The 23,342-nt window shown below is 43.1% G+C and overlaps 2 protein-coding genes and 2 pseudogenes across 3 annotated transcripts; all 4 read left to right on the top strand.

The window, feature by feature from the left end:
- Nucleotides 1–3,447: 3,447 nt before the first annotated feature.
- On the top strand, nt 3,448–7,977 carry LOC113939709 (C-C motif chemokine 15-like). 2 transcript variants are annotated; one of them, XM_027626209.2, is made up of 4 exons: nt 3,448–3,682; nt 6,686–6,733; nt 7,213–7,321; nt 7,694–7,977. In XM_027626209.2, exons 1-4 carry the CDS (start codon nt 3,607–3,609, stop codon nt 7,794–7,796), a joined length of 336 nt encoding a protein of 111 aa, XP_027482010.1. In that variant the 5' UTR covers nt 3,448–3,606; the 3' UTR covers nt 7,797–7,977. The 2 variants fall into 2 exon arrangements, with proteins under 2 accessions (XP_027482010.1, XP_027482009.1); XM_027626208.1 differs by having other exon boundaries at nt 3,456–3,682; nt 7,210–7,321.
- LOC113939710 (UPF0729 protein C18orf32 homolog) lies at nt 4,255–5,965 on the top strand. Its single transcript, XM_035724658.1, has one exon. It carries the CDS (start codon nt 4,384–4,386, stop codon nt 4,612–4,614), a length of 231 nt encoding a protein of 76 aa, XP_035580551.1. The 5' UTR covers nt 4,255–4,383; the 3' UTR covers nt 4,615–5,965.
- Nucleotides 7,978–11,803: 3,826 nt separating the features above from the next.
- On the top strand, nt 11,804–11,999 carry LOC113939044 (annotated as a pseudogene).
- Nucleotides 12,000–20,379: 8,380 nt separating this feature from the next.
- On the top strand, nt 20,380–21,534 carry LOC113939092 (annotated as a pseudogene).
- Nucleotides 21,535–23,342: the final 1,808 nt, after the last annotated feature.

The raw sequence follows: 23,342 nt of genomic DNA, 5'->3' as shown, positions 1-23,342 counted from the left end.
CTTGCTCGCAGTGACACCGCCCACAAGCCTTTGTAGCCTTTAGATTCGGGAGTGTCCCATTTCAAGGATGTAGGGCAAGAGAAGTGGAGAATCATTTTACCTTGAGCCATGAAGTGTGTGTGTGTGTGTCATAAGAACGGATGTGGAGAGTGGCAGGCCATGTTGGGCCAGCCCTGAGCACCACCTCCCAAGAGACAGAGGTATCTTTGTGTCCTCTGACAAATTTCTTTTGTGTGTGTCTGTGAATGAGGCATCCTCAAAAGCATGGGGTCCAGGGCCCAGTCCCCTCCTGCCTGCATCTTAAAAAGCAGTACCAATCTTGGAGCTTTGAAAGTTGAGATATGTTCAGCAAGTGATACCTGCTGGCTACCATCAGGAGCAGCAGTTCCAGGAAGTCAACCTCCTGCGTGGTTTGTAGGTGTCAGGGCTGCCATGAGAAACACTATTTACGCAGTACCAGTTGGAACGACACTTTACTCATGTAGAGAAGAGACAGAGCAAGAGGCGCTTCGACAGTGAGTGTCAGTCCCCCATGACCAGCAGCTACCATCCTGCTGACATCTAGAAGTCAAGGTTCCATATGGCACCGACCCTCCAGGAAAAAATACAGCCATATGGTAACATGTCGGTTGATTATCTTGGACCCCTGCCATCCTGCAAGACAGAACAATCCGACCTTAGCAGAACCGTCACCGACTCCAGATATGGATTTTCTTTCTGTACCAGTAGCGCCTTTGCCAGCACAACTGAGACATGGAAACAAGAGATCCCTCGTCCTGCTTCTATTTTTGCTAGGACCTACACCCCTGCCCTTTACACGTGCCTATAGTTCAGATAATATATGTCCTCCTTGTAAAGGTCAAGGAGTTAATGATTTCGTTGGAGTCTTCCAGCATGATAGATAACATCTAAGGAGTTACTGGGAGAGATCATCATGTGTGTTTTCCAAGACTCCAGACACCTTGACACCAAGACCCCAGGCTCCAGGGCATGATGAGCTAAAGCCTGAGCACTCCTCCTTGTTTTGACTAGTTCCCAAATGCCTGAGAGGACACATACACCAGCCCATTAACCTCCATAAAAACCCTGGACACCAAGATGAATGAAACTCATTCATCTTTCCTGAGTCTCCAAGAACTCTGTATCTGCTCTCTCTCTCTGTGTTCAACAAACTCTGCTCTCACTTCCTCTTGGCTTGCATTTGATTTCTCTCTTGTGCGAAGCCAAGGACTCTCTTCCTGGTCCTGCAGGAAGCCCACTGGGTCCTCAGACCCAACCTGCCTGCATCACAAACATTCGAAGATTCACAGAATGCCTGATGAGATAGTATTTATACAACATTGCCTTGGGCCAAGGGATCCATTTTATAGCTGGTAATGTGAGTCAGTGGGCATAGGAGATCCACTGGCAATAGCATAGACATAATCACGCAGAAGCAGCCAGACCAGGAGAATGGTGGGGTGTTAATGATTTTGCTAAGGGGACGACAAACTCAGGGTTGAGACTCTCCAGAATGCAGTATATCCGCTGAACCAAATGCTGATAGATGATGGTATGTTCCCAACACCTAGAATACGTAGGAACCAAGGGGCTGATGTAGGATTAGCCCCTCTCTTCATGATTCCCGGTGATTATTGATTTCTCCGTGGTTCCCATCCCTGCAACATAAGGCTCTGCTGGGTTAGACTGGATTCAGCTTTGCAGGAATCCTGGGGAAGATGGAAGCAGTGGAGATGCATTAGCACGGGTACACAGGGTGGGTTCCACTGAACCTGAAAGAATTAATAAATACAAGCACCTTGAAGGAGGCTTTGTGACGGATTCAACACAATAAAGCCACAAACCTAGTGGAGGGAAGCACAGGGTGGACTGTACCTTGTACTACTTCACGTTCTTTTGTCCCACTGCTTACTTCAGCCGCTGCTCAGCCCTCACTTTTCCTAGATTTACATAAGCTTCATGCAGGTGTGCCTCAGCCTGCCTTTGAGAACGCTAGCTTCCTGACCAGGGGCTTCTCTGATCCTGAGGCGTGGAGGCCCTGCAAGGACATAACACACACGCAAGAGCAAACAAGAAGCGCAAGGAAACCTCTGTGGTCCACTGTTGGCCAATGAAGTGTTGTCCCCATCATCTGTTGCTGTGCCACAAACCACTCAAGGTTTAATGGTATAAAACGACAACTATTTTGCTCTAGTCACAAATTCTACAGGTCAGAAATTCAGACAAGGCAGAGCAGGGATGGACTGTCTCTGCTCCGTGATGCCTGAGATCTCAGCTGGGAAGACACAAATAGCAAGGAGGGACTCGAGTCTAGAACACTGCTGTCCAATAGAGACACCACGCAAGTCACATACATAATCTAAAAAAATTTTTAGTTGCCATGTTAAGAAAGCAAAAAGCAACAGATGAAATGAACTGTAATAATATATTTTCTTTAACACAATATATCCAAACTATTTTCATGTCAACATGTAACCAATGTAAAAAATTATCCAGATATTTTACGTGGCAGCGGGCATGTAATTAAATCTTTAAAACCTTGTGTGAAGTTTATACTTTCAGAACATCCCAATGTGGACTAGCCCCATTTGAAGTGCTCAGTAGCCACATGTGGAGAGTAGTTGCTAGGTTGACCAGTGCAGATCTGGAGGCTTCCTTACACCCATGTCTGGCACCTAGGCTGGGATGACCTGAGGGCTAGGCTCATTTGGGACCACTGACCAGAACATTGCCTGTGGTTTGGGCTTCCTCACTGCCTAGCAGCCTCAAGCTAGTCAGTCTTCTCAGCTGGTGGTTCAGGACTGCAAGAGTAAATGTTCCAGTGACCGACGTTGAAGTCCATGACTTTTCACAACCTAGCCTCAAAGGTCACATGGCATATGCTATTGATTGAACCAGCCACAAGCCCCTCTCCATTTCTAGGGCAGAGAACATAGACTCCACCACTGGATGACAGGAGTGTCAAAAAATCCGTGGCGATATTTTAAAAGTTCCACAGGGATAAAAGCCAAAGATAAATGCTTCCCCTCTCTTCCCCCTGGCAAAATATTCTGAGATACATTCATAAGCCTCTTCAAAAAAACTCCCAGCAGAGAGATGGTGAGGAATAATGAGACTCTGGATACATTTTTGCAAGTAGAGCCAACCGTATTTATGAATGGATTGGATGTGGGGTGAGAAACAAAGCGAGGAGGAGTAGTCAGGATCAGGAGTCTGTGTGAGGAATCACACGACGGTTTACAGGCTATTCCTGCAGTGGAAGGTGCTTAGCTCCTGAGGAAAACACTCTGACCCAGGGGATGAAATTAACCTCCTGGAGGAAGGGTTCTTCATGAAATAGTCTCCCTCTCTGCCTGTATCCATTGGGCAGTTGGGAAAGCATGAGGTCTCCTTTACCATCTACTTCCTGTTGCATTCCCAGCCTTGTTCCCTCTTTCAGAAATAGCATGCTGTCTATCGTATAGCCAAAGAACAGCACTCTGAACCTCTGCCCTGTGACTTCCTGATCCTCCTCTCTTATAAATACGAGGGCAGAGCTGGGATCCCACAGAGTCAGAGAGCCGAAAGCCAGGAGTCCTCAGACCGGCTCTGCCTGCTACTGGGAAGATGAAGTTCTTCGTGGCTGCCCTCCCCTTCCTCATTCTTGCTACCGCCCTTGGATCCCGGGTCCACGTCCTTCATGGTGAGTTCGGTGAACCTTCCCACTGGTGACGAGGTCCACGGTAACTCGCGAGCTGGGGAGGAAACGCAGAAGGATACCTTTGTCCTACTGAGGCTGTTCCCTGTCTCAGACAGGGATGTGAATTCGGCACTTGTTTAAAAAGCAGCAGCAATAGGCTGTAGACCTCTCTCTCTCTCTGCAGGCCTTGGGCCCTGGGGAAAACTGTATGCAAATGACTGCCCCCCCCCTTGGGGAAATAACTCTCTCCCTTTTCATGACCAGAATTATTTGATGACTTCTCTTAGCTGACAGGACTGTCATGTGCTAAATCAAAAGAACTATAGTAAAATTCTAAATTTGCAGAAAGAAGCATAGAATTCTACAATGTTAGTATAAAACTATCATTTTGGAGAGGAAATGTAACAAGCCGGGAAAGTGCCTCACCCAAGTCTACCTAACCATTCCATTTATTTAACAAATAAATATCTAGTACTTCTTACGTGCAGGCAGGCACTGTTCTAAGTGTCTTATGGACTCAATACATTAGATCCTCCTAACAACCTTGTGGGGTAGACTAGCAGCAACTTGTATAGTTTTGCATATTATATTATTATTTTCATTTTACAAATGAGAGAACACCTGGACAACTTGTTCAAGATCATATAGCTAGACACTCGGACCCGTGGTTGCGGTTCAGGAACTCCAGCAGATGTGCATCCCAGATGGTGTGCCTTCCTTGCATCGTCATTCCGATTCTGCTCTGGATCTACAAAAAATTCCTGGAGCCATACATGTATCCTCTGATTTCCCCCTTTGTTAGTCGTATGTGGCCTAGAAAAGCTCTTCGAGAATCCCACAACAAAAACAAAGGCAAGGTAGACTGTAAGGACGCAGACATAAATGGATTACCAACAAAAGGACCAACGGAAATCTCTGATAAAAAGAAAGACTAAAGTGATTGTCCCAAAGGATCTCATTGTTTTAAAAATGGACCTGATAATATGAAGCACCTTGCTTGTAATTGTCTCTGACCTTTTTCTCTGAGACCAGAATAGGGGATAGATAGCTTAGATAGTTACCTGATACTAATCAGGAAATACATGGTATTTCTATTTAAAATGTGTCTAGTTATATTTAATGATCTCATTCCTGAGTTCCTGTTTCATTAAAGTCGCTTCCATTTCTATTATCGTAGTTATGAATAAATAGAAGGTTTGTGCCAATAGACACTGCTACTAAACCAGTACTCAAAAATCCTTGGGCCTCTAGCTTTCGTTCAGGCTCTTTGAATTTGAGCAGAGTACAATGTTACCGTGAAGCAGTGCGGTGAGACTGTGCGGTGAAAGGAAAAGGGGTTTGGGGAGATGATGAGGACTTGAAACCTAAAGATGTAATTACTGTCCGATACAATGGAGCAGCCTACTTCTGAGAGTCGTAATTCCTGCTTATTGCTCTGAGGAAAATAGAAAAGACAGGGAAGTCGGGGAAACGCCTTTGAAAAATGGAATACCTTTGACAGAAATATCTAATGTATATTATAAAATCCTAATCCTTGTTGCATTTCTTCTGTTCTTACAAAGTATATTAAATATTCAGTTTAGGAAAAAAAAAGATCATATAGCTATTAAGTGGTGGAATGAGGGTAGGAGCTGGTTAGGAAGCTGCAATGGAAAGGCAAAGCCACTTAAGATTTTATTTTGCAAGCCCCACACACATCACAGCAAGCATATCAAATATACACACACGCCTTCTTAAATAGAATTCATGTGTAACTCTATAAGAAATGATCTAAAAGTTCAGTTGTCTTTGCCTAATTAGCATAATGCAGGTCCACAATCCCTTATCCAAAACTCTGGGGCTAGATGTGTTTTGGAAGGCGGAAGTATTCAATTTTTAAAAAGGTAATGCAATATGATCCAGCAGTTCCACTCTGGATATATACCCAAAAGAACTGAAAGCAGGTACATGAAGAGATATGTTTACACCCATGCTAATCATACCATTATTCATAATAGCCAAAAGGTGAGAGCAACCCAAGTATCCATTAACAAATGAATAGAGTTTTTTTAAATGGGGCATATACATACGATATATTATTCAGCCTCAGAAAGGAAGGAAATTCTGACACGTGCTACAAAATGGATGAACATTGAAGACATTATGTTAGGTGAGATAAACCAGTAACAAAAGGACAAATTCTGCATGGTTCCACTGCTATGAGGCACTTAAATTAGCCGAATTCAGAAAGAAGAATGGTGGTGGCTTGGGGGTTGGGGGAAGGGAAAACGGGAGTTATTGCTTAACAGGTACAGAGTTTCAGTTTTGCAAGATGAAAAACGTTCTGTGGATGGATTGTGGTGATGGTTGCACAATAGGTGAATGTGCTTCGTCCCACTGAACCGTATGCTTTTAAACGTGCTTACAGTTGTGTTTATTATGTATATTTTACATTTTCAAGAAAATAAATGACATTTTTAAAAAGGTAACACATACTTGGACATTACTTAACGTCACTGGAAGAGTCTGAGAAGTGTACTTCAATCAAACAGGGCAGTATTTCTGCAGCAACCACAAATAATCATACTACTGGGATAAATAATGATTGTGAATAGCCTCACTTCACTTTGGGTGACCTTGTGCCACCAAATCAGTTAACGAAACATTCTTCTGTTTCCTGAGCCGTTGTGGATTGCAGAAATGTATAGAAAGTATTGTGGCATGTATCACATTATGTACCCATTCAACTGATTTATTCATATCGGATTTACAGTTTGCTTTTTGTATTTCAAAGTCAATCGGATGGTTTCACGTCTCAGACAGTTTCAAAGTTCCCTGAAACATCCCAGGGCCCTGAGACGAGAAAAGGGGCCTGGAGGCAGACCTAGAACCCAGACTGGTGTCCAGTGGTCCAGCATCATCACCTCCCTACCAGGGGATGGGGCTGAGGCATGAGACCGGTGGAGACAGCGAGACGAGGCTGCCTCAGTGATTTCTCTCCCCTCTTTGTCTTTTTCTCCCAAATAGAACCCATGGTGGCGAAACTTCAGCATGAACCCTTAATACAGATGGAAGGTAAAGTTATATGTTATATCATAGCATATGCTTGAAAGTAGCAGCTGCACAGATCTGTTCAATGGCTTCAAAACACCTCATTTATAGGGCGGGGGTACGGGACAGGTGAGGAGGGTCCCGAAGGTGGCGAATGTCCCCAGGAAGATCGGGATGGACCGTTAGAGGGCACCTCTATTCCACCCAACTGTCTCTCGAGTTGGCTCACCTGGGGGCAGAGGTGCTCTTTGATGCCTCCTGCTGGCATGAGACGCTCCCTCTTCTATCAGAAACGGCTGTGGCCCTGTTGTGGCCTTGCCTGGGTGCCCTGCGACATAGAGCTCAGCCCCGAGGAGAGCGAAGCAAGTGCAGGCAGAGGAGAACATCCCTCTGGAATTCTGTGCCTGCTCACCCTACGCAGGACTTTGGAGGCAAGGGGGAAAGGATCTAGTCTCCCTTAAAAAGAGACCCAGTCCTTAAATGTCTCGTTCCCCTTGCAGCAGGCTTTCACCGTCCCACTGACTGCTGCCTTGACTACAAACGAAAAATTCGATGTGCAAACATGAAAGATTTTTTTGAAACAAGCAGTGGGTGCTCCCGGCCAGGTGTCATGTAAGTGTCGTATCTGGGGAGGGGTGTCTAGGAAAAGTCCCACCAGTCTGGATCCTGCCAGGTCCCGGGAGGCTTGCGACCTCATTAGGATCCTGCAGGGCATCAGGTAAGAGATGTTCCAGTGAAGAGGGACACTGGGGACAGATGGAGAGAGAAGAAAGCTTGAGGAAACACACATGAGTCACTTAGGCAGTCTCAGAGGCTAAGTGAGGCAGGGTCTCAGAGAGGAGGTGCCCTGAGTCCCTGCAGCAGAGAAGGAAAAGAACAGGCTGGTCCAAGTGGGGGAATCCCAGGGCCGGGGAGGATGGGGATCCCCATCCCCATTTGCTGAATGCTCCTTAGTTTGTAATCTTTCTCCGCCTTGCTCCCCAGCTTCCTCACCAAGAAGGAGAGGCTTGTCTGTGCTGACCCCCATGATTTGGAAGTTCAGAATTGCATGAGGTCCCTGAGGAAGAACCTAACAATGCAGATGTGAGAAAGAGGAGGCTTGCTTGAGAAGAAGGAATACCAGGGGCCACTCACCCCACCTCCACTTGGTTTGTCCCAACTCCCTCCTGGGATTTTCTTGGCCTGAATTATTTTTCGAAAAGCAACAACTACTGTTCTTTCTGTTCTGGTCATAAAAGCAATGCATTAATAAAGAGTATCTGATGTAACAATGTAACTTTCCTTGAATTTTAAAAGGAAAAAGAAACTATAGGAACTGCTGAAATTTGGATTCTGTGGGTTTTTTTTTCCAAATGATGTGTCATAATAGAATTTTTTAAAAGCTAAAAACATTCAAACTCATTCAAACATAGATTGAATATGTGTCAAAATGTACTTAACCCATTCAATGAGGGAAAACTGAGTCAAAGATCATCTGAGGAACAGAGATTTATACAGTTAGCTGGGGATGGCATTCTGAAATGTTAAATCAGAGAAAAACAGATTAATATCCTATAGGAAAATAAAATTGTAACACTGGGGATTATCTTTTCTTTTTTTTTTTTCTTTTCATTTTTAGAGGGTAGGTAGAGGCAGAGGCAGAGGGAGAGAATCTTAAGCAGACTTCACACCCAGTACAGAGCCCAACACAGCACTCAATCTCACAACCCTGAGATCATGACCTGAGCCAAAATCAAGAGTCCGACACTTAACCAAGTGAGCCACCCAGGTGCCCCTGGTAATTATCTTTTCTACTGGACAAAAGTCATTTACATCTGTGCTAGATAAAAATTTACAAGTTAACATAATTTCACAAAGTCAGGGGCCCCATCAGTAGTAAGTAGACCACCACTGGAGAGAACATTCCCCTACAGGAACTCTGGGGTGGGCTTTGTGGACACTCTTCCAAATGACATTGGAGGACCTGCCTGCAGTCATCCTTCTGCCTTATTTCTACATTTTGGATATTTTCCCTCAACAGACATAAGTTCCCCTCTTTAAAGTTAAAGGACATTAAGAAAAACATTTAAAGTTAGACCGAACACGGGTGGTGAGATCGAGCCCTGCATTGGGGCTAAAGTTAAACAACATTAAGAAAAACATGTCAAGGTGGACCGAACATGGGTGGTGAAATCGAGCCCCGCAAGCGGGAAGTCTGCTTGATGTTCTCCCTCTCCCTCTGCCCCTCAACCCACTGAGTGCTCTCTCTCTCAAATAAATAAATAAATCTTTAAAAAAAAATAAAGTTGGAGTGAATATCAATTTTACATTCAGGGAACCTGAGTGGCTCAGTTGGTTAAGCGTCTGCCTTCGGCTCAGGTCATGATCCCAGGGTCCTGGGATCGAGTCCCTGCTCGGTGGGGAGTCTGCTTCTCCCTCTCCCTCTGCCCCTCCCCCAGCTCATGCTCACTCTCTCTCTCTCAAATAAAGTCTTTAAAAAAAAAAAACCTATCTTGCTTTTTGGGTGATTTGCCATAAAGAGTTGTAAGGGAAAAAACTGATTGATAACCAAATATCCATCATAATCATAAACACTATTAGAAGACAGCTGAGACAATGATTAAAGCTGGGAACTATTATAACTCTAAAGGGATCAAATACACATTTACACTTTGTCTCATCTTATTCTCTCCACAAAGAATAGTTCATCTTTGGAGGTACAGTGTAGAAAAGCTTCTTTCACTTCATCATTTGGGAGTAGGGGGTAGACAGAAGATGACTGGGGAGTAAAAGGTAGGGCACAGATGTACACAGTTTAGCCAAGCATTCCAGGTAATTCTTATGCAGGTGGTCTTAGGAAGGACCTCACTTAGAGACACCATTTTAGGAGGTGTGGGTGAAAAATGTAGGCAGGCTAGCAGGTGGACCTGTGCCTTGGTAAATTTCATTCCTTCAGGGATTCCTCTCTTTTTTCCCAGCGGAAGTGGGAATCCCTAGTTCCCTGGTTGTGAATGCAGATTCCGAGGATGGGGGCACTGGCTCTGGTAGGTGAGGAGGAAGGCGGGGTGGGACTGGTCCGGCTTTCACTGAGGTTGTCGGAGAGCTTCATTTCTAGGGGGCGGAGGTGGTGGGACTTCTTTCTTTTCTTTGACCAGAAGTTGTCCTGGGTACTGCCCAGCTCTCTCTCCGGTCCATCATCCCTTGTGGAAGACTCCCATGCAGATAGACTTCTTACATAGAGAACTGTGCTTATAGCTTTATCCTGGGGCAAACCCCAAACCCCCCTGCCCTGAAGTGGGTACTGGCAAGGTCGTAGCTTCTTCTCCCAACACCACTGACTCTGATCTTTGTGTTACCTAGGGTGCTGCTGAGAAAGTATTTTTTCAATGATCTCTCCTTCACCTATATGAGGAAACAGGTTTTGCAGCCTCCTTATTTTGCCATCAAGCTGACCCATGTCCTTTATACAGAGATTTCTCTTCTTACAGTCAGCTGATGTCATCTTTTCTGATTTCTTCTGCTACTACAAATTTATTTTTGTTTTCATATTTTTCCAGTCATTTCCATGGGATTTGGGGAGGTAAAAGAGGCAAATACAGATGCTCAGGGTTCTGGCTTATAATATGACCCATTTTTGATCTCTCCTGTTGCTCTCATCCACTTCACTGTATTCTGTTAAATTCAGCAGCTTCGAGTTAACACCAGCCCACTGAGAACTGAGTGATGGAAACAGCAAATTTTGGCTTCTCTGTAGAGATTTTGTTTCAGAGCCACGGTGAAAATCTCAAAAAGTTGTTGGATTGAAACCGTGCTAGACCCAAGGGGAAGGTGTGTGATTTCACTGGTTTCTCCGGCTGGCCAAGTTGTTAGCTCAATGGAATGAAATGGAGAGCTCAGACCACTGGACCGTCAGGACAGCAGAGGACCAGGTATCTCCACAGCAAGGCTTTGGGTCATGACAATGGCAGCTGAACAGAAAGGGGGATGGACACTGAGACGTTCCTTTCTGACCAAGCATCTGGTCACTCATAGAAGGTCTTTGAATTCTTGGAGTGGACAATGGCTTGTTATGTCTAGGTCAATTACATAATACATTACTCTATTTTCACAATTCCTCAAAAATCGCGTGTTCTTTTATGCTTCCTTGCTCTCTGTGGTGCCTCAGCCACAAATGCTCCTCCTCACAACTCTTCTCAGCAAAACTCAACCCAGCCTGCAAGGTTCAACTTAGATGTCCCTGTAAAACCTTCCCCTGCTATCCCATCCAGAGCACCCACCCCCCCTTTCTCTGGAATCCTGAAACAGGTATTTATTGTCACTCAAACAACTGAATGGCTACTTTATGTTTTACATTGTGGTAGGCAGGATATAGAGAAGATTGAAAATAAGAATAAAATATGACCTCTGTGTGCAAGAATCATATGTATAATTCATCTCTAAATCTCCAAGTTATTATGCAACACTGGGTTAAAATAATGAGGTCGTTTATATGAGGGGCAACCAGCCTGGGTCATATACCTCCCCAGGCCCCATGCCGGCTACCCAAAGGCTGAAGCTGACCCTTTGAACAACGTAGGGTTTAGGGCACTGACCTCCACGCAGTCAGAAATCCAAGTATAACTCTCTAAAAACTTAACTACCAATAGCCTACTATCGCCAAAGCCTCATTGATAACATAAACATAAAACACACATATTTTGTAAAATCATCAGGCAGGGGCACCTGGGTGGCTCAGTCGGTTAAGTGTCTGCCTTCAGCTCAGGTCATGATCCCAGGGTCCTGGGATTGAGCCCCACATTGGGCTCCCTGCTCAGTGGGGACTCTGCTTCTCCCTCTGCCTGCCGCTCCCCCTGCTTGTTCTCTCTCTTTCTCTGACAAACAAACAAATGAAATATTTAAAGAGAAGGAAAAAAAATCATCAGGCATAGAAAAGACATTACAGCATTTACTGTATTTATTTTTTAAAAATCCACATGTAAGTAGACCTGCACCAGTTCAAGCCTGTGTTGTTCAAGGGTCAACTCTATATTGAAGCACACCAGTTAGGAAGCTGAAACTTTAGTATGCATAAGAATCACCTGGAGGGCACTCTTCCAGGCTCGGTCCCAGGTGGGCATGGCCCGTGAGTAGGGAAATTAGCAAGAACGTGCCCACCAGAAAAACATGAAGAGATCCCAGGAAATTAGCAGGGGAAAAAGAAAAGAGGATAGCTTGACCACCTCTTGGAGAAAGCAGAGGGACTCTGAGATAAGGCAACGAAAAGCAGAAGGCGGCTAGCGAGAAGAAGTCTATGCATACAAGAGAAAAATGATGACTATTTGGAAAAACCTGGTGCTACTGCCAGCTAGATGTATCATAAGCTCTATGGTCAAAATTTGGGGAATGAACAGTCATATGTTATATCCTTATAAAACTATTTTAAACTTTACCTTTCAGCCTGACTTAGTGTAATGTTTCAGAACCATTCTTGGAATAAAACACTAACCATGCAGGTGAAAAAAAGAAAGAAAGAAACACCTGGAAGGCTTGTTAAAAACAGATTGCTGGATCCTATCCCCAGAAATTCTAATTCAGTAGGACTGAGTGGAGCCCCCCAAAATCAGCATATCTAACAAGTTCCCAGGTAATGCTGATGCTACAGGGTGGACTGGAAATTTGAAGAACTCTCACTTTTGACTTTGTAATTTCAGCATTGTTTGCAGCTTTTATAAAAAGCACATTTCTTTAGTAACCAAAACACAATTTCAAAGAATTGAAAAAAATAAATCTTTATGGTCTTCTTAAGAACAAACAAGAGGTGGAGCAAGATGGCGGAGGAGTAGGAGACCTGGATTTCGTCTGGTCTCAGGAATTCAGCTGAATAGGGATCAAACCATTCTGAATGCCTACGAACTCAACAGGAGATCGAAGAAGAGAGTAGCAACAACTCTCTGAACAGAGAAGCAACCACTTACTGGAAGGTAGGACGTGCGGAGAAGTGAATCCGAGGCGATATTCGGGAGGATAGACGGCGGGGGAGGAGCCTCCGTCGGCCGCTTCTGGCAAGTGCTAGAGTCGCGGAGCACAAAATCACAACTTTTAGAAGTCGGCTCCGCAGAGGGACGTCGCTGCAGTGGCTAAGCGGGGGGTGGAACCCTCGCAGGACAGTGTGGTCTCAGGACCCTCGGGGTCACAGAAAGACCGGGGGTGCCTGAGTGCAGCAGAGATCCCAGGTATCAGAGCGGGGAAGCCGGCTGCAGAGATGGAGCCGAGGCACGGGCTCGCAGCTCGGGGTTGCCATAAACGGTGGTCCGCGGCCCAGTCGGGCCACTGCTCCTCCAGCAGGGACCCAACAAGCGGCAGAGCCGGGGAGACTCCCCTTCCTCCCCCGGGAGGAGCGGCGCGGAAGCGCACCGCAGGGACCTGCTGGGTTTGGAGACTCCACACGGGATCGGGTGCCAGAGATAGAAACGCTCGGTCACAGGCCGGGTGAGCACGGAGTGCGGCCGGAGACCGGGGACACGGGAGTGATTGACTGCTTTTCTCTGGGGGCACACTGAGGAGCGGGGCCCCAAGTTCTCAGCTCCTCCGGACGGAGATTGGGAGGCCACCATTTTCACCCTTGTCCTCCAAAGCTGTACCAGAGCTTGCAGGGAACAAAAGCTCCCGAGAGCAAGCCCGAGCAGCTTGCTTAGCCCGGACCGACAAGGGCGGGGCAATTCTGCCTCCGGCAACAACATTTGGGAACCACCGCAACAGGTCCCTCCCCCAGAAGATCAGCACGAACAGCTAGCAAGCCAAGACCAAGTTTACCGATCAAGGAGAACGGGAGAACTCCAGCGCTAGGGGAATACTGCACATAGAATTCATGGCTTTTTTTACCATGATTCATTAGTTCATCAAAGTTAATTTTTTTAACTGTTTTTTGGGGGTTTTTTTTGAATTTTTCTTTTTCCCTTTTTCAACCAACATCTTATCAATCCCTTTTTTAAAAAAAACATTTTTTATTTTTCATTTTTAGAGTCATATTTTATCCCTTCATAGTAGTTACCCTTATTTTTGGCATATATATATATATAAGTTGTTCTCTCTTTAAAATTTTGAGATACAGTTTCTTCTAATAGATCAAAATATACCCTAAATCACTAGTGTATGGCTTTGTTCTAGTCTCCTGCCTGATCACAGTCTCTCCCTTTTTTCTTTTTTTTTCTTTTTTCTTTTTAAATCTTCTTCTTTCTTCTTTCAAACAACTTCTTATCAATTCCATTTGTAAAACCTTTTATAATTTTCATCTTTCCAGTTATCTTCCATCCCTTCATTGTATCAACCCTTATTTTGTACATATATGTCTTTCTTCCTTTAAAATTTTAGGAGGTACTTTCTTCTAACAGACCAAAATATGCCCAAAATCTAGTGTGTGGCACTGATCTATGCACTAGCCTGATCATATTTGATCATATTCTGATTTTTTTTGTTTTGCTCTGTTTTTGTTTTTATCCTTTTCTTTTTCTTTTTTTTTTTTTTCCTCTTTTTTCTTTCTTTCCCTTTCTTTTCCCCTGGTTTCAGGTCTTTTCTGATTTGTATAGAGTATATTTGCTGGGGACGTTGTTAACCTGTTAGCATTCTGTTCTCTCATTCATCTATTCTCCTCTGGACAAAATGACAGGACGAAAAAAATCACCTCAGCAAAAAGAACAAGAGGTAGTACCGTCGGCCAGGGACCTACTCAATACGGACATTAGTACGATGTCGGACCTAGAGTTCAGAATCAACACTTTAAAGATACTAGCTGGGCTTGAAAAAAGTGTGGAAGTTATTAGAGAAACACTTTCTGGAGAAATAAAAGAACTAAAATCTAACCAAGTCGAAATCAAAAAGGCTATTAATGAGGTGCAATGAATAATGGGGGCATTAACTGCGAGCATAAATGAGGCAGAAGAGAGAATCAGCAATATAGAAGACCGAATGATGGAAAATAAAGAGGCTGAGAAAAAGAGAGATAAACAACTACAGGATCACGAGGGCAGAATTCGAGAGATAAGCGATACCATAAGATGAAACAACATTAGAATAATTGGGATCCCAGAAGAAGAAGAAAGAGAGAGAGGGGCAGAAGGTATATTGGAGCAAATAATAGCAGAGAACTTCCCTAATGTGGGGAAGGAAACAGGCATCAAAATCCAGGAAGCACAGAGAACCCCTCTCAAAATCAATAAAAATAGGTCAACACCCCGACATCTAATAGTAAAACTTACGAGTCTCAGAGACAAAGAGAAAATCCTGAAAGCAGCTCGGGAGAAGAGATATGTAACCTACAATGGTAGAAATATTAGATTGGCAGCAGACCTATCCACAGAGACCTGGCAGGCCAGAAAGGACTGGCAAGATATCTTCAGAGCACCAAACGAGAAAAATATGCAGCCAAGAATACTATATCCAGCTAGGCTGTCATTGAAAATAGAAGGAGAGGTAAAAAGCTTCCAGGACAAACAAAAACTAAAGGAATTTGCAAACACAAAACCAGCCCTAAAAGAAATATTAAAAGGGGTCCTCTAAGCAAAGAGAGAGCCTAAAAGCAGCATAGATCAGAAAGGAACACAGACAATATACAGTAACAGTCACCTTACAGGCAAATACAATGGCACTAAATTCATATCTTTCAATAGTTACCCTGAATGTAAATGGGCTAAATGCCCCAATCAAAAGACACAGGCTATCAGATTGGATTAAAAAACAAGACCCATCCATATGCTGTCTGCAAGAGACTCATTTTAGACCCAAAGACGCCCCCAGATTGAAAGTGAGGGGGTGGAAAACCATTTACCATGCTAATGGACACCAAAAGAAAGCTGGGGTGGCAATTCTTATACCAGACAAATTAGATTTTAAAACAAAGATTATAATAAGAGATGAAGAAGGACACTATATCCTACTTAAAGGGTCTATCCAACAAGAAGATCTAACAATTGTAAATATCTATGCCCCTAACGTGGGAGCAGCCAATTATATAAGGCAATTAATAACAAAAGCGAAGAAACACATTGACAACAATACAATAATACTGGGGGACTTTAACACCCCCCTGACTGAAATGGACAGATCATCTAAGCAAAAGATCAACAAGGAAATAAAGACTTTAAATGAAACATTGGACCAAATGGACTTTACAGACATATTCAGAACATTCCATCCCAAAGCAACAGAATACACATTCTTCTCTAGTGCCCAGCGAACATTCTCCAGAATTGATCACATCCTAGGTCCCAAATCAGGTCTCACCTGGTACCAAAAGATTGGGATCGTTCCCTGCATATTTTCAGACCACAATGCTTTGAAACTAGAACTCAATCACAAGAGGAAAGTCGGAAAGACCTCAAATACATGGAGGCTAAAGAGCATCCTACTAAAGAATGAATGGGTCAACCAGAAAATTAAAGAAGAATTAAAAAAATTCATGGAAACCAATGAAAATGAAAACACAACTGTTCAAAATCTTTGGGATACAGCAAAGGCAGTCCTGAGAGGAAAGTATATAGCAATACAAGCCTTTCTCAAGAAACAAGAAAGGTCTCAAATACACAACCTAACCCTACACCTAAAGGAGCTGGAGAAAGAACAGCAAATAAAGCCTAAACCCAGCAGGAAAAGAGAAAAAATAAAGATCAGAGCAGAAATCAATGAAATAGAAACCAAAAGAACAGTAGAACAGATTAACGAAACTAGGAGCTGGTTCTTTGAAAGAATTAACAAGATTGATAAACCCCTGGCCAGACTTATGAAAAAGAAAAGAGAAACGATCCAAATCAACAAAATCATGAATGAAAGAGGAGAGATCACAACCAACACCAAAGAAATACAAATAATTATAAGAACATATTATGAGCAACTCTATGCCAGCAAATTAGATAACCTGGAAGAAATGGGTGCATTCCTAGAGATGTATCAACTACCAAAACTGAACCAGGAAGAAATAGAAAACCTGAACAGACCTATAACCACTAAGGAAATTGAAGCAGTCATCAAAAATCTCCCAACAAACAAAAGCCCGGGGCCAGATGGCTTCCCAGGGGAATTCTATCAGACATTCAAAGAAGAATTAATACCTATTCTCCTGAAACTGTTCCAAAAAATAGAAATGGAAGGAAAACTTCCAAACTCATTTTATGAGGCCAGCATTACCTTGATCCCAAAACCAGACAAAGACCCCATCAAAAAGGAGAATTACAGACCAATATCCTTGATGAACATGGATGCAAAAATTCTCACCAAAATACTAGCCAATAAGATCCAACAGTACATTAAAAGGATTATTCACCACGACCAAGTGGGCTGCTTCGTTTATCCCTGGGCTGCAAGGTTGGTTCAACATCCGCAAATCAATCAACGTGATACAATACATTAACAAAAGAAAGAACAAGAGTCATATGATCCTCTCAATAGATGCAGAAAAAGCATTTGACAAAGTACAGCATCCTTTCTTGATCAAAACTCTTCAGAGTATAGGGATAGAGGGTACATACCTCAATATCATAAAAGCCATCTATGAAAAACCTACAGCGAATATCATTCTCAATGGGGAAAAGCTGAGAGCTTTCCCCCTAAGGTCAGGAACGTGTCAGGGATGTCCACTCTCACCACTGCTATTCAACATAGTATTAGAAGTCCTAGCCACAGCAATCAGACAACAAAAAGAAATCAAAGGCATCCAAATCGGCAAAGAGGAAGTCAAACTCTCACTCCTTACAGATGATATGATACTGTATGTGGACAACGCAAAAGACTCCACCCCAAAACTGCTAGAACTCATACAGGAATTCAGTAAAGTGGCAGGATATAAAATCAATGCAAAGAAATCAGTGGCATTCCTATACACCAACAACAAGACAGAAGAGAGACAAATCAAGGAGTCGATCCCATTTACAATTGCACCCAAAACCATAAGATACCTAGGAATAAATCTAACCAAAGAGGCAAAGGATCTGTACTCAGAAAACTATAAAATACTCATGAAAGAAATTGAAGAAGACACAAAGAAATGGAAAAACGTTCCATGCTCGTGAACTGGAAGAACAAACATTGTGAAGATGTCAGTGGTACCTAGAGCAATCTACACATTCCATGCAATCCCCATCAAAATACCATGCACCTTTTTCAAAGAAATGGAACAAATCATCCTAAAATTTGTATGGAACCAGAAGAGACCCCGAATAGCCAGAGGAATATTGAAAAAGCAAAGCAAAGCTGACGGCATCACGATTCTGGACTTCCAGGTCTATTACAAAGCTGTCATCATCAAGACAGTATGGTACTGGCACAAAAACAGACACATAGATCAATGGAACAGAATCGAGAGCCCAGAAATGGACCCTCAACTCTACGGTCAACTCATCTTTGACAAAGCAGGAAAGAATGTCCAATGGCAAAAAGACAGTCTCTTCAACAAATGGTGTTGGGAAAATTGGACAGCACATGCAGAAGAATGAAACTGGACCATTTCCTTACACCACACACAAAAATAGACTCCAAATGGTTGAAAGACCTAAACGTGAGACAGGAGTCCATCACAATCCTAAAGGAGAACACAGGCAGCAACCTCTTCCACCTCAGCCACAGCAACTTCTTCCTAGAAACATCGCCAAAGGCAAGGGAAGCCAGGGCAAAAATGAACTATTGGGATTTCATCAAGATGAAAAGCTTTTGCACAGCAAAAGAAACAGTCCACAAAACCAAAAGACAACCGACAGAATGGGAGAAAATATTTGCAAATGACATCTCAGATAAAGGGCTAGTCTCCAAAATCTAGAAAGAACTTATCAAACTCAACACCCAAAGAACAAATAATCCAATCAAGAAATGGGCAGAAGACATGAACAGACATTTTTCCAAAGAAGACATCCAAATGGCCAACAGGCACATGAAAAAGTGCTCAACATTGCTCGGCATCAGGGAAATCCAAATCAAAACCTCAATGAGATACCACCTCACACCCATCAGAATGGCTAGAATTAACAAGTCAGGAAATGACAGATGTTGGCGGGGATGTGGAGAAAGGGGAACCCTCCCACACTGTTGGTGGGAATGCAAGCTGGTGCAGCCACTCTGGAAAACAGTATGGAGGTTCCTCAAACAGTTGAAAATAGAGCTACCATACGATCCAGCAATTGCACTACTGGGTATTTACCCCAAAGATACAAATGTAGGGATCTGAAGGGGTACTTGCACCCCAGTGTTTATAGCAACAATGTCCACAATAGCCAAACTGTGGAAAGAGCCAAGATGTCCATCGACAGATGAATGGATAAAGAAGATGTGGTATATATACACAACGGAACATTATGCAGCCATCAAAGGGAATGAGATCTTGCCATTTGCAACGTGGATGGAACTGGAGGGTGTTATGCTGAGTGAAATAAGTCAATCAGAGAAAGACATGTATCATATGACCTCGCTGATATGAGGAATTTTTAACTTCAGGAAACAAACTGGGGGTTGCTGGAGTGGTGGGGGTGGGAGGGATTGGGTGGCTGGGTGATAGACATTGGGGAGGGTATGTGCTATGGTGAGCGCTGTGAATTGTGCAAGACTGTTGAATCACAGATCTGTACTTCTGAAACAAATAATGCAATATATGTTAAGAAAAAAAAAGATAGCAGGAGGGGAAGAATGAAAGGGAGTAAGTCGGAGGGGGAGACAAACCATGAGAGACGATGGACTCTGAAAAACAAACTGAGGGTTCTAGAGGGGAGGGAGGTGGGGGGATGGGTTAGCCTGGTGATGGGTGTTAAAGAGGGCACGTTCTGCGTGGAGTACTAGGTGTTATGCAGAAACAATGAATCATGGAAGACTACATCAAAAACTAATGATGTAATGTATGGTGATTAACATAACAATAAAAAATTTTAAAAAAAAGAACAAACAACAAAATGAGCCAGTTCTTGACTTGTGTTGATATTTGATTTCTCTTAAGATGAAGCTTATCAGAGCTGTTTAATTATAAAAGAAATATGCAATTGGGGAAAGTTTAAACATGGCTAAATAAGTCTGGCAACCAATTTTCAATTTTAAAAGCAAAAATCTTAGGGGGGCACTGTCTGGTTCAGTCAGTAGAGTGAGCAACTCTTGATCTTGGGGTTGTGAGTTCAAGCCTCACATCGGATATAGAGGTTAGTTTAAAAATTTTATCTTTTTTGAAGTAAAAATCTTGGGAGTAGTGCAAAATAGCTAGAAAAATTGTGTTTAAAAGTTCTTTAAAAAAAAAAAAAACACAGGGTACCTGGGTGGCTCACTTGGCTAAACAGCCAACTCTTGATTTCCACTCAGGTCATGATCTCAGGGTCCTGGGATCAAGCCTGCCTTGGGCTCTGTGCTTGGTGGGGAGTCTGCTTGAGATTCTCTCTCTCCTTCTCTCTCTGCCCCTCCCCACCATGCTCCCATGCTCACTCTCTTGGTCTCTCCCTTTCTCAAATAAATAAATCTTTAAAAAATAAAACAAAAACCTCAAAGAGCTGCAACAGAAATCATCAAGACATAAAACAGCAAATGGGAACATTCACATTTTTACTCTTCTACTTTTAGAACCACAGTGAAGATTTTAAATATACAACTCATTCCCTTTTCTCCTTCCCCCACCCCTCATGTATTCATTCTCTTGCTGTGAACCACGGGGCTCACCTGAGAACTCAGCTAGGACTGGGGCAGAGGGCATGACCCACATGGTTGAGGCCAGTGTGACCTGTGATACAGCCAGTACGGCCAGAGGATTTGGTATATACAGGGGACAGTGCAAAGAGGTAAACATATTGAGGTTAATGGGAGCCAGATTTCTCACTGATAAAGTAGAGAGGGAAACACATAGACAGGGAAGGTTAAAATAAACCCTGTGGTGTTGATTTGGAATTGAATGTATTGGTATAAACTTTTGGTTTTTCATATAGTGAGACTGATGATATAGAAATTGCTATAAATGTGTAAGATTGATATAATAGAATAGATATAAATTTACATACACATTCACACATACATGCTTCGATATATTTCCTAGTTCTGTCCACTAAGAGCTCAGTCTTAAGAGCTATGCCCTTCCCATAAGCAGTGAGCACCCTAAGCACCCAGATTTCTCAAAACCATCCTTTACTAATGGGAACCAGGACTCATTGGAGAAATGGTTGATTTCTAGAGCTGGGGCAAAGTATAAGATGAGCCTCGGATCATCTTTTTCTGCCAAAAAGCAAAAAAAACAAGGATAAATCAGAAATCTTAAAATCTTCTAGAGAATGGGGCAGTAGTGCTGAGAGCCTCGCAGGCAGGGGGCCATTACTCACAAGGCTGAGTGCACAATGTGCCTTAGCTGCGGCAGTGGCGGGGGCAACCCACTACCACAGCCCCTGCACTAGAGCAACCCCCCTGGCTCCCTCTGCTTCCCCCTCCTTTAGCTCGCAGCATGGCTGATTGCTGAGTTTAAGGAAGCTTTCTCCCTATTTGACAAACACAGTGATGGCACCATCACAACAAAGGAACTTGGAACTGTCGTGAGGTCACTGGGTCAGAACCAAACAGAAGTCCAACTGCAGGATATGATCAACGAGGTGGATGCCGATGGTAACGGCACCATTGACTAGCCAGAATTTTTGACTAGGATGGCTGGAAAAATGAAAGATACAAACAGTGAAGAAGAAATTTGCGAGGCATTCCCAGTCTTTGACAAGGATGGCCCTGGTTGCATCAGTGTGGCAGAACTACCCCATGTCATAAAAAACTTGGGAGAAAAACGAACAGATGAAGTCGATGAAATGGTCAGAGAACCAGATATTGATGGAGATGGACAAGTTGACTATGAAGAATTCATATAGATGATGATTGTAAAATGAAGACCTACTTTCAATTCCTTTTCCCCTCCAGAAGAATCCAACTGAATCTTTTACTTACCTGCTTGCAAAAAAAAAAAAAAAAGTTCGTTTCTTCATTCTGTTTCTCTACAGCAAAACTGAATGTCAAAGTTACCTTAGGTCCACACACTCAAAAATCTGCATGTATTGGTTTGTGGTCCTGTCCTTTAAAGATCAAGCTCCCATCAGTTTTATAGTATAAATACTTGTACTATCTTAATGATCAAGAAACATTTGTGTTAAAAATGATAAATGAAAAAAACAGATTGAAAGCATATTCAAATGTGTTCTAGTTCAACTTGTTAGTATAAACTGTCATGGCCGGTTTACTGAAAACAAACATTTAAAATTGGTTTACCTCAGGATGCTGTGCAGAAAAATGGATGAAGGATAGTCTAAACATAGCCCCACTTAGCAGAATGGCCCTCTCATACTTCCATGTGCCTTGACCCATGGTGATGATGACACTCATCCTGGTAGCGGGCTGCGTGTGTTGGGTTAGCCTTGTCCTCGTTGTACTAGAGCAAAGTGGGTGTGGCTGTCACCATTCACACCAAGTTTTAAAAAGGAAGGGACTATCTTTGGACTCCATTTTTAAAACCTTCTGAACCATGACTTGGAGCCAGCAGAGTAGGCTGAGGCTGTGGAACACCATCAACATTGCTGTTCAAGAAATTACAATTTATGTCCATGCCAAGTTGTAAATGCTAGTCTTTTTTTCCAATAAAAAGACGATTAACTTTAAAAAAATATCTAGAGAGATGAAAAACCAGGGAAAAAACACAAATATGAGTCCCCCCTCGCAAAAATTCTACTCTCAAGGTAGAATTCTACACCCAGCAAAAATATCCATCAAGCATGAGGGATGAGTAAGGACATCTTCAGACAAGCAGGAACTCAGAAAAATGTATGTCCCACACACTCCTTCTGTATTCTCTGATTTTTTTTAAATCCATGTGTATGTGCTGCTTTGGAAAACATTTTTAATATTTTTTAAAAAGGTACTACATACTTACTGGTGGGCAACAGAATATTTAATGTCTCCATGTTGCTAACAAATTCCATTCATCCCACTGTATTGTAATTTTCATTTACTTTTTTGAGTCTCTCTTGAAGCTGTGAGTCCTCTGAGGTCAGGGTCATCTTCATTCCCACCCTCCAAGCGTAGCCCAGTACCTGGCATTTGGTCTTGTGGCAAAGAAGTGATGTAGTCAATAAACCCATTCCATTTTCCTCCTAGGCACACAGATGATCTATATTTTCCATATTTTGTCATTAACTTGGAGCCAGGTAACTTCATTCTGGCCATGGAGTGTTAAGTGAAAGTCATCTATATCAGGGGTGCCTGGGTGGCTCAGTCGTTAAGCGTCTGCCTTCGGCTCAGGTCATAATCCCAGGGTCCTGGGATCGAGCCCCGCATCGGGCTCCCTGCTCGGCGGGAAGCCTGCTTCTCCCACTCCCACTCCCCCTGCTTGTGTTCCCTCTCTCGCTGTGTCTCTCTCTGTCAAATAAATAAATAAAATCTTTAAAAAAAAAAAAAAGAAAGTCATCTATATCATTTCTGGGACTGGTACGTGAAAATCTCTCAGCTCTCTTCTGCCTCTCCCATTTGTAGCAAACTTGGAGGCCTTGTGTTGAAACTGCAGGAATCACAGATAGAGGAAGCCTTAGTCCCTGAACAGGTGCATGAACAGCCTTCCCCAACACACACACCCTCATCCTACTGCTCACACACATTGGACTGTGACGTGAGCAAGAAATAAGCCTTCATTTAATTAATCCCCTGAGAT

This window comes from Zalophus californianus, chromosome 16 (genome assembly GCF_009762305.2).
Source record: "Zalophus californianus isolate mZalCal1 chromosome 16, mZalCal1.pri.v2, whole genome shotgun sequence".
Lineage (NCBI taxonomy): Eukaryota > Metazoa > Chordata > Mammalia > Carnivora > Otariidae > Zalophus > Zalophus californianus.
The sequence above is the reverse complement of the archived record's forward strand: the minus strand, read 5'-3'. Positions and strand labels throughout refer to the sequence as shown.

Coding starts and splice junctions, on each gene's coding strand:
- LOC113939709 (XM_027626208.1), top strand. CDS start 3,607: ATGAAGTTCTTCGTGGCTGCCCTCCCCTTCCTCATTCTTGCTACCGCC. Junction 3,683..6,685: donor CCGGGTCCACGTCCTTCATG/GTGAGTTCGGTG, acceptor TCTCCCAAATAG/AACCCATGGTGGCGAAACTT. Junction 7,322..7,693: donor TGCTCCCGGCCAGGTGTCAT/GTAAGTGTCGTA, acceptor CTTGCTCCCCAG/CTTCCTCACCAAGAAGGAGA.
- LOC113939710 (XM_035724658.1), top strand. CDS start 4,384: ATGGTGTGCCTTCCTTGCATCGTCATTCCGATTCTGCTCTGGATCTAC.